The 10,273-nt window shown below is 42.9% G+C and overlaps 2 protein-coding genes across 2 annotated transcripts; both read left to right on the top strand.

Moving 5' to 3' along the window:
* Positions 1-1,154: 1,154 nt before the first annotated feature.
* rbp2b (retinol binding protein 2b, cellular) lies at positions 1,155-2,287 on the top strand. The gene is made up of 4 exons (XM_076021090.1): positions 1,155-1,305; positions 1,543-1,721; positions 1,916-2,017; positions 2,148-2,287. The coding sequence occupies exons 1-4, from the start codon at positions 1,233-1,235 to the stop codon at positions 2,199-2,201; spliced, it is 408 nt and encodes a 135-aa protein (XP_075877205.1). The 5' UTR covers positions 1,155-1,232; the 3' UTR covers positions 2,202-2,287.
* Positions 2,288-2,889: 602 nt separating this feature from the next.
* On the top strand, positions 2,890-10,027 carry copb2 (COPI coat complex subunit beta 2). Its single transcript, XM_076021092.1, has 22 exons — positions 2,890-3,047; positions 3,515-3,652; positions 3,754-3,840; positions 4,023-4,149; positions 4,293-4,441; positions 4,615-4,761; positions 4,879-4,978; positions 5,095-5,237; positions 5,380-5,579; positions 5,674-5,784; positions 5,885-5,973; positions 6,077-6,183; positions 6,316-6,459; positions 6,633-6,763; positions 7,618-7,825; positions 7,971-8,081; positions 8,230-8,444; positions 8,549-8,687; positions 8,848-8,985; positions 9,091-9,168; positions 9,282-9,449; positions 9,591-10,027. The coding sequence occupies exons 1-22, from the start codon at positions 3,045-3,047 to the stop codon at positions 9,684-9,686; spliced, it is 2,829 nt and encodes a 942-aa protein (XP_075877207.1). The 5' UTR covers positions 2,890-3,044; the 3' UTR covers positions 9,687-10,027.
* The last annotated feature ends 246 nt before the right edge of the window (positions 10,028-10,273 follow it).

Raw genomic sequence — 10,273 nt, forward strand, 5'->3', positions numbered from 1 at the left:
TAATAAAAGCCCCTAAAGCTTTGTAAAATGTCTTGAAATGCTCAAGAAGTTTGAGGGCCTCTGCTTAAATGTTTCTGCGAGAGACGATAAAGTTGTAGAGTGGGTTGCCATTAGCAGTGGGGTGGTCCGTAAAAGCTGCTGCTGCAACGCTCTGTTCTCCTTCCCGCAGCTGCCTTTCATGCATTCACACCTGATACATCATTGCAGCACTTGTCTGCAGGCATTTTATTTATGGTCCTTCAGGGGATCACGATTTTGTTTGTTTACCTTGCTTCGACTCATTTAAAACATGCGCAAAGACAAAGTCAGAGAATAGAACTCTGTTTAGTAATTTTGGCATTTTTAAGCTGAAATTGGATGTCTCATCTAAGCAACTAAGAGTAACCGTTTAAATAGAATCACAGCTCACATTTCACAGGATGATTATCAAAAATCTGGATCCCAATATTTTGAGCATTCACACTGGCAAACGTGAATATATGGGAAACTTAAAGCAGAGCAATCTGCTTTTTTCTTCTTTCTCTTTTAAACCCTTCTGTTGAAAATAGACCATTAGGAATTTTGTTCATCATTCACTTTAGTTTTAAGATGTTTTTGACTCCTCAAAGAAAAAATGGGGTCGTATTTCAATTTAGACAACAGCAGAAGGTTGTGACATCGAACCCTCGCTTGCAAGATAAACGACAACCTTCTGAACGGACCTATTGCATACATCAGTGAATGGTTAACTAATGTCAACCTGAGAATTTTATTCCTAAAAGCATGGCAGAAACATCACACACATTCAAGAAATGAGACATTTAGTTTATGTTCATAACATTATTTGCCATCTCTGTTTCAAACTTTACAAATACTTTATGACCCTCATGACCAAAGTTCAGGGCTTTTTGTCCCAATTTTCCTGTGAAAAAAGATCAAATACACAGAGAGCAAAATACAGTTGTGCATACACAGTTGGCTAATGTTGCAAAGTACCCTTCGCTCCATGTCCATATGTTGACCATCAATGTAAACTTTATCTACATGGATCTACAACTATCCTAGTCACTGCCAAGGCTTCAGAAAGTGGGGCCAGCGTTTATCCTGCCAATCCACTTCAGGCTGTAATCTCACTTATCAGTAGTTTTTCTGCCCCCACCGCCCCCTTGAGTCAAATAAATGCTTGACGACCCACTGCACCTCCCCATCTCTATGTCCAAAGCCAACACACACGACCGCCACCAGCAGCCACCATGCCAGTAGATTTCAATGGGAGATGGGTTCTGGAGACTAGCGAGAAATTTGAGGATTATTTAAAGAGTCTGGGTGAGTGGATTTGTTCTTGTTGTTGAACAGTATTATTGCGCAAGGTGATTTTATTTTTGAGTTCAAAGTGAGGTGACCTGTTGGACAAGCTCCATGTGAAACGCTGGCACTGTGCAGAGAATGTTTCCATCAAAGTCACAGCACTCATGGCAGCAAACTGTTCCAGGAAGATGCTACAGTACCTATCAACGTATTCTTCTTCTGCTTAAATCAAGACTTTGCTACTGTTTCACGCAGATATTGACTTTGCCACGAGAAAAATTGCCATCTCCCTTTCTCAAACAAAAGTCGTGGCACAAGATGGAGACAAGTTTAACTTCAAAACACTGAGCACCCTGAGGAACTACGAGCTTTCATTCACAGTAGGGGTTGCATTCGATGAGTACACAAAGGGACTGGACAACAGAAACATCAAGGTAGGTTTATCAGTGTGTGGCCCTGAAGGTGACAAGATATCTGTAACAGTTTAACTAAAACTCTGATTACCTCAGATAAATACATGAAATGCTTCTGCGTGCAGTGACAATCCTGCCTCAAAACAAACACTCAAAACTATATCGTTATGCATTATGTTTGAGGCTAAATAGGTTTGTTTTATGTTATCTTGCAGAGTCTGGTGACATGGCAGGGAGACGTGCTGGTTTGCACTCAGGAAGGAGAGAAGGCCAACCGTGGCTGGAGGCACTGGATCGAAGGAGACGGACTCTACCTGGTGGGTTTGACAACACGTCTTAACCATTGGGTTAAGTGTGTAATCAATAAAGGTGAAATGTTATGAAATGCTAAAATAAAATGCACTGAACTGATATCTGTCTCTCTCTCACACACACACTCTCTCACAGGAGCTTACATGTGGGGATGTAGTTTGCCAACAGGTGTTCCGGAAGAAAGAATGAAAATGTTCAGTTTTGTTCTTATTTTTGGTTTGGTGTTCTTTTGCTCTGGGAGATGAATAAAGATTTTTTTTTCTAGCAAAAATAAACAGTGATGGTGTGAAATTCTAATCTATTAGATGGACTATTCACTAAAAGGTTGTGGATTGTCCATGTTACTCAATCATGACATCAGTGGGATGGGAGGAAAATAAAATGTGTGTTCCCATAAATCCCATGATGTTTGAAATCTGACGTGTATTTTAAGACATTTTATGAGCCTACATGTAACACAGAACTCATAAGCACAAATAACACAAGTGTTTCTCTGAAACGTACAATGTACAGCCAATTAATTGTTTAAGTTACTTTTTTTTATCCGATAAAAACGAAACAAGTGATGCTCTGTGGAGTAGAGGTTCCACTCCACTATTACAACAGCCTGTGTTTTACAGCAGAACTTTGCAATCACATGCAGAAGAGCAGCTTCAGTTTTGCACCGAGGCACAAAGAAGGGTTTCGCCCGTTTGTTTCTAAAACTGTGCCCTCTCTCTATTGACCCATTCTGATTGCAATCTTTTTGCTCGGAGATTCCGACCATAAACTTCTTTAGGACTATTATGACAAGGTCCTCAAGCAACAGATTCTTCTTCTTTTTTTTTCAGTTTTAGTTTGTCTCCGTGGCATCGCATCACCCGTTCATGGCACGTCATCACTTCCTCGTCCCTCCACTTCTCGCGAGACTGACGTTCAGGAACTTCCACGTCAGTAGCCAGTGAGCTGTTCACTGAAGTCCGAAAGCTTGAACCCGTACTGCATTTGTTCGGAACATCGTTATCCGACTTAATTGCAAGACAAGATTAAACGATGGTGAGTGAGTCTTTGATAAATTCAAATTGTGTCTATCTCCTCTAGCTCGACCTAATTCATTTTTCTCAAACACGGTCCGGCTGCTTCAAATAACAGTGCATCATTGCAAATAGCCTAGCGGCTAACTAGCTTGACTTAGCTGACAGCCAACTCAACATATTTTCACATTTGCTCTAACTGTTTGTCTATGTTTCGAATGGGTGAATGGGGTTTTGAACCGGTTGAAGAATTTATTGGTGTATTCATGTGTCAGTTTGTATTTTGTCACCTTGTGAAATGCAATAGGTTCAATTGAAGCCTGCTAACATTCAATCTAAAGACTCGATCATTCAACGCTATTCCGGGTTATAACATTGCCGACGAGACAAGGAGACTTTTTCGAAATCTATCAGTCGTAGTGTTCTCTTGTGAAGCAGATAGACTGGATGCGTGCACCCTGTGACAATGCGCTCCTACCGTTTTTGTAGCCTCTGAGGCTGGACATAAAGCGGAGGCTGACAGCCAGGTCGGACCGAGTGAAGAGCGTGGACCTTCACCCCACTGAGCCATGGATGCTGGCCAGTCTGTACAATGGCAGTGTCTGTGTGTGGAACCATGAAACACAGGTATGAGGAAAAAGTGATGGGACACAGATAAATATCAAATTATAGTTTTAAAAAGAATTAATCAAGATAGCATCTTCTTTTTGTTTTTCTTTTTTTAACAGACTCTTGTCAAGACCTTTGAAGTGTGTGACCTTCCTGTCAGAGCCTCCAAGTTTGTGGCGAGAAAGAACTGGGTCATCACTGGAGCGGTGAGAGCTTCATCACAATGTTTATGTTTGGGCACTGACAGCTGTCGCTTCTGTTTGAGGGGGAAACAACTTTGAATAAATATTTGAATTACTTTGGTGTGTTCTGATATATTTAGAAAACATGCTCTTGTTTGGTGCTTTTAATTTTGTAATGTTATTTGCTCTTCTGTTTCCCTGATCAGGATGACATGCAGATCCGTGTGTTCAACTACAATACCTTGGAGCGGGTACACATGTTTGAGGCCCACTCTGACTACATCCGATGCATTGCTGTCCATCCGACTCAGCCCTACATTCTAACCAGCAGTGGTACGTTTGGAAACTAATGATCACATATTTCTAGAACTGCTTTGGTCAATTAGCCTGTTGCACAACTTGACAAGACTACTGTTCTAATATTGATCCAGATATGTTTTGTTTTTTTAAACCATAACCAAAACTGTCTTTGACAGATGACATGTTGATCAAACTATGGGACTGGGAGAAGAAGTGGTCATGCAGTCAGGTGTTTGAGGGTCACACTCACTACGTCATGCAGATTGTAATCAACCCAAAGGACAACAACCAGTTTGCCAGCGCCTCTTTGGACAGGACAATTAAGGTTGAGACTGTCTTGGTGTTGTTCATTTTTACCTTAAAATTTTATAACGTTGTATTTTCTGCTGCAGTCTTGTGTTTTCATTAACCAAACAATAACCTGTTTACTGTATGCACCTTTCTATGTTAAGAAATATGCTATTTTTTTCTCTCTATCTAATGTCCTTGTTATTTCAGGTTTGGCAGCTTGGCTCTTCATCTCCAAATTTCACATTAGAGGGACACGAGAAAGGAGTCAATTGCATTGACTACTACAGTGGAGGGGACAAGCCCTACCTCATCTCTGGAGCTGATGATCGTCAAGTCAAGATCTGGGATTACCAGGTTAGAGAGTTTCTTACTAAATGATTCCCTCGACGATCCCATCCTTTCTGTGTGCGTCTTTTTTGTTACTTAGTCTTTGTGTAATAATTGCAATTGTCTTCCTCTGGGTGTTTGTAGAATAAGACCTGTGTTCAGACTCTGGAGGGACATGCCCAGAACGTCTCTTGTGTTAGTTTCCACCCAGAGCTGCCCATCATCATCACTGGATCAGAGGACGGTGAGAAGAGTGACATCTTATCATTGCCTTGTGCTCTGGCAATTCCCCTAAACTTAGTGTTAACTCTCCTTCGTAATCAACATTTCATTAAGCACCAATGCTTTCTCCCTCTGCAGGCACTGTTCGCATCTGGCACTCCAGCACTTACCGCCTGGAGAGCACTCTGAATTATGGAATGGAGAGAGTCTGGTGTGTCTCTGGCCTCAGGGGCTCCAACAACGTGGCCTTGGGTTACGATGAAGGCAGTATCATTATTAAGGTACCAGATATAACTTGAAAAATAAGATTTTTGCGGGAAAATGTTCAACACAGAAGAAAATCTTGAGCAATTAAACAGAAGCTGGCAAAGACATCTTCTTATTTTCTGTTGTTTAGAATTTTCTAATCCCTGTGCTTTACAGGTGGGTCGGGAGGAGCCCGCCATGTCTATGGACACAAATGGAAAGATCATCTGGGCTAAACACAGTGAAATACAGCAAGCCAACCTGAAGGCCATGGGTGACGCTGAGATCAAGGATGGAGAGAGGCTGCCGTTGGCTGTCAAAGACATGGGTAGCTGTGAGATTTACCCACAAACCATTCAGCACAACCCCAACGGAAGGTCCGCACCCCCCTGATTGAGGCCCATTAACGGTTTAGAGGTGATTTTACAGTGATGTCCCTGTTACTTATTTGTGCATTTTTCTGCCTGACAGGTTTGTTGTGGTCTGTGGGGATGGAGAGTATATCATCTACACTGCAATGGCCCTCAGGAATAAGAGCTTTGGCTCTGCACAGGAGTTTGCCTGGGCACATGACTCATCTGAGTAAGTACCAAGTTACATTTAAGAGATATATACACACCCTTAATCTGTAAATGTGGTCACAGAGATGGACTGACATGACTGTTTTTGTATCTTGAACCAGATACGCCATCCGTGAAAGCAACAGCATCGTAAAACTTTTTAAGAATTTCAAGGAGAAGAAATCCTTTAAGCCTGACTTTGGAGCTGAAGGTAAAACCCTTTTTTTCTATTTTTCCAAAGTAATCTTGTGGTTTCTGAAAGTGAGTGGTTGTCATTGTTTGGATCTCTGGATGTGTTCCATTCTGTCTCACAGGCATTTATGGAGGTTTCCTTTTGGGAGTGAGGTCAGTAAATGGACTGGCTTTCTATGACTGGGAAAATACAGAGCTGATCCGCCGCATTGAAATCCAGCCCAAACATGTGAGACAATAGCAGGGAATGGCAACTCATGACAGACAACTTTTGCTGCGTGTAAATAACACTGTCTGTAAATACATGGCAGATACACATGTTGTAACTTTATTTGCTGTGATATTTGTTTAATTTGTGCAGATCTTCTGGTCAGACTCTGGTGAACTGGTGTGCATCGCTACAGAAGAGTCCTTCTTCATCCTTCGTTATATGGCAGATAAAGTAGCTGCTTCACAAGAGAACAATGAAGGAGTGACTGAGGACGGTATTGAAGATGCCTTTGAGGTTGGTGTAAATACAAGATGCTGGATTGAATTTTTTTTATTATTATTATTATTATTATTAAATGCATGCAGAATCTTTCAGTATCTTCATGGCAAAAAAAACGTTGTATTGTTGTCGATACAACTGTAACACCTCATTTTAATTGTTTCTGTGTTATTTTTCTTCTATTGCAGGTCCAGGGAGAGATCCAGGAGATTGTGAAGACTGGACTCTGGGTAGGAGACTGTTTCATCTACACCAGCTCTGTGAACAGGCTCAACTACTACGTAGGAGGTGAAATTGTCACCATCGCTCACCTGGACAGGTACAAAATACAAGCAGTTCTGTTTGAAATCCTCAAATGCTATTTAAGGGCGTATTCACACCTGCCCTGTTTGGTTCGAACTAAACCAAAAAAGTCCCTTTTGCGGACCTTTTGGGCTGGTGTGAATACAAACCAGCGAACTCTGGTGCGGAGCAAACAGCCGGTCCGAGACCTCGCCGGAGGGGTGGTCTCAGTTCGCTTCCAAACGAACCATCGGTTGATGTGTGAGATCGACCGCACCGTGGCTTGAACCAGTTGTGAAATCACACACTGTTTTACACGTCACAGGCTTCCGTAGCCACAACCATTAGTGGAAATAATGTTTTGGTTAGCATAGTAGAAAGTTTAGTAGCACGTCGTCGGACCGTCAGGCGAACATGAGTCGCGGTTCAACGTGGAGCAATGAGGAGACGCTTCTTGCCAAACGTCTTCGTTGTCGCAAAATGGTAAACATCTCCTCATAAAATCGACGTTGCATCCAAAGCTTCTGATGCTCCAAATTACCTGCAAACGCTTGTGTTTGTGTGGAAAAAACAAACAAACATGAGCACAACGAGTGCAGCACGCCGGAGACAAAACGGACAAAACGGTACGGGGCAGGGGGTGGCCCTGCCCCGTACCGTTTTGTCCAATGATTTGCACGATCTTTGCACACATGTGGGTTTGTTGTCAAATCCTGGGACTCTTGCGAAAATTGCAATGTGAAAAGGAACCGCACCAAACCAAAAAGATACATTGTATTTTGGTCCGGACCAAAGAAAGCGAACTAAGGACTTTCCTGGTGTGAAAACGCCCTAAGACCTCCTACGTATGACAGGAAAATCTCTGTTTACCTGTCTCCCCTCGTCCTGCAGAACCATGTACCTGCTGGGTTACATCCCTAAAGATGACCGTCTTTACCTGGGAGACAAGGAGCTCAACATAGTCAGCTACTCCCTGCTGGTCTCCGTGCTGGAGTACCAGACTGCCGTAATGAGGAGGGACTTTGGAATGGCAGACAAGGTTTTACCAACGATTCCTAAAGAGCAACGGACCAGGGTGGCACATTTCCTGGAGAAACAGGTAAGGAACGAGAAAAACTTTGACATAAATACATATTGGGTAACCACCAATGTATGTCATTAAACTAGGCATTATTTTGAATGTAATCTTTGGGATCAAGAAGTACTTGGTTGTTTATGTTTCTCTCTTCCTTGTATCCATTCAGGGATTCAAACAGCAGGCTCTGGCTGTATCCACAGACCCAGAACACAGGTTTGAGTTGGCACTACAGCTGGGAGAGTTGAAGATAGCCTACCAGCTGGCTGTGGAGGCAGAGGTGAGGCTGGACCGACTGGTTTTGGAGACAAACTCTACAACAAATCAAACAATATGCTCCTCCTGCAACCAGATGGGCGGGGGGGGGGACACACACAAAACAGTTCTTATGAGTACACGTCTGATATCCGTCACTCTAATGTCTACAGTCAGAGCAGAAATGGAAGCAGCTAGCAGAGCTGGCCATTGGTAAGTGCCAGTTCGGTCTGGCCCAGGAGTGCCTGCACCATGCCCAGGATTACGGTGGCCTGCTGCTCCTTGCAACGGCCTCTGGAAACGCCCCCATGGTGGGCAAGTTGGCCGAGGGGGCGGAGAAAGACGGCAAGAACAACGTGGCCTTCATGACATACTTCTTGCAGGGAAAGTAAGTGTTGAGTTGAGAGGTGTTGAAAGTGTGGTGAACACTTGTGTGCTGCAGTCTGCCCAGTCCTGACACGATGCCTCCATGTTCTGTTATGTTCCTCACAGGCTGGATCAGTGTTTGGAGCTCCTCATCAGGACAAACCGACTGCCAGAGGCGGCTTTTCTGGCTCGCACCTACCTGCCCAGTCAGGTGTCCCGTGTCGTGAAATTGTGGAGGGAGAGTCTCGCTAAAGTCAACCAGAAGGTGAGGCCATCATAATTATTATTTCTACACCAAAGTTTTCAGTCAGAAACCGCAAGAAGCCCGCAGTATAATTTTTACATTAGTTCTAATAGATTTCACTCTCAAGTTTTGCCTTTTGCCTGACCGTCACCTGCTTCTGCATGTGTGAATGTGATGACAGGCAGCTGAGTCTCTAGCAGACCCCACGGAATACGAGAACCTGTTCCCTGGCCTGAGAGAAGCATTTGCGGCTGAGCATTACCTTCGAGAGACCTGCTTGGGATCCACCCGACCTGCCACAGATTACCCCCTCGTCACAGTGAGTTTCACTCACTCCGAGTAGTCGTGCTGTGTTCACATCATCATTTCACAGTCACTTATGAGTCATCTCTTCTGCATTCTAATACATCATGATATCTTCCAGCTCAATGAAGACAGGAATATTCTTGAGGAGGCTCAGGGATATGAGCCAAAAGGAAATTTGATTCCCTCTGTCACCCAGGTTTGTCTACACAGCATTTGTATATTTTTGTTAAACCAAAGCATTAAACATATCACAATTATTACTTAGAAGTATAAAAGAGATAATAACAATAGTATGCCTTGCACACACAGGAAATTGAGGAGTCTGTGGCAGCACCGGCTGTTGCTGCTGTAATGTCTTCACCACCTGAACCTGCAGCTCCAGTGGTTGTTGAGAAAGAGGAGGAGGAGGAAGAGGAGGAGGAAGAAGAGGAAGAGGAGGAGCAAGAGGAAGTCCCAGCCGTGTCACAACAAGACAAGGTTGTCTTTCTTCTGTCATTATGCCTTCATCTAAATTGTTTATACAAGGCTCATTTTTCATATTAAAAGTTATTTTGTCATAAATCACAGAAAAATATGAAATAATCTCTGTTGTGTCTTTGTGTTGCTGTATTTATGTAGAATCTGGATGACTTGGAAGTGGACCTGGACAACATGGAGCTGGATGACATTGACACCTCAGATGTTAACCTTGATGATGACTTTTTGGATGATTAAATCCTGCCCAGCCCCCTGCGGAGCCTATTTAAATAAAAAAAGAGACCAAACCCCTACTCCCCCCATTTTTGTATTTGTATGGAAATATATTGTATTGTAATGCCTGCCCACCACAGACAGAGGCATTGAAGTAGAGGGTGACGATATCAGTTTTGCGCTATCCTAACAATAACAAGACGTTTCTGTCTGTTTCAGACTCCATTTTGTACACAATATGTTGACTGCTTGAGAAACTTTGTCTTTCAAATGATATGCTTAAATTTCTCTTCACTTTGTCTTTTGCTGTATTTGGAGAGCAAAACTCGATCAGTCCAATAAACGTCTGTTGCTGTACATACTCACATCTGACTTCAGCGTATTCAATAATAAATCAACATAAATAAGTTATTAGCTTGGGTTTAGGTTTGTGTTGATACCTCAGATCTCTCCTGGCTAGATCACCCAGGGAGTTAATAAAGAGTTGGGAACTGGGATGCCTTGGGGCAAACAGACATTAAGCTAGTACTAGCCTAATGCATTTTTAAATTTTAGTTTGACTGTTACACCTTATAAAGAGGCACTGACCAAATTCTGACGAAGCCAAAACA

Source organism: Nelusetta ayraudi, unplaced genomic scaffold (genome assembly GCF_046127955.1).
Source record: "Nelusetta ayraudi isolate G7.1 ecotype Tasmania unplaced genomic scaffold, CSIRO-AGI_Nayr_v1 ptg000011l, whole genome shotgun sequence".
In the NCBI taxonomy this organism is placed as follows: domain Eukaryota; kingdom Metazoa; phylum Chordata; class Actinopteri; order Tetraodontiformes; family Monacanthidae; genus Nelusetta; species Nelusetta ayraudi.

Bases quoted from the DNA above. Each gene is read 5' to 3' on its own strand.
- rbp2b (XM_076021090.1), top strand. From the start codon at position 1,233: ATGCCAGTAGATTTCAATGGGAGATGGGTTCTGGAGACTAGCGAGAAA. The intron at 1,306-1,542 runs GTGAGTGGATTT...TGTTTCACGCAG, and splicing joins GGATTATTTAAAGAGTCTGG to ATATTGACTTTGCCACGAGA. The intron at 2,018-2,147 runs GTGGGTTTGACA...ACTCTCTCACAG, and splicing joins AAGGAGACGGACTCTACCTG to GAGCTTACATGTGGGGATGT.
- copb2 (XM_076021092.1), top strand. The intron at 8,082-8,229 runs GTGAGGCTGGAC...TAATGTCTACAG, and splicing joins AGCTGGCTGTGGAGGCAGAG to TCAGAGCAGAAATGGAAGCA. The intron at 9,169-9,281 runs GTTTGTCTACAC...TTGCACACACAG, and splicing joins TGATTCCCTCTGTCACCCAG to GAAATTGAGGAGTCTGTGGC.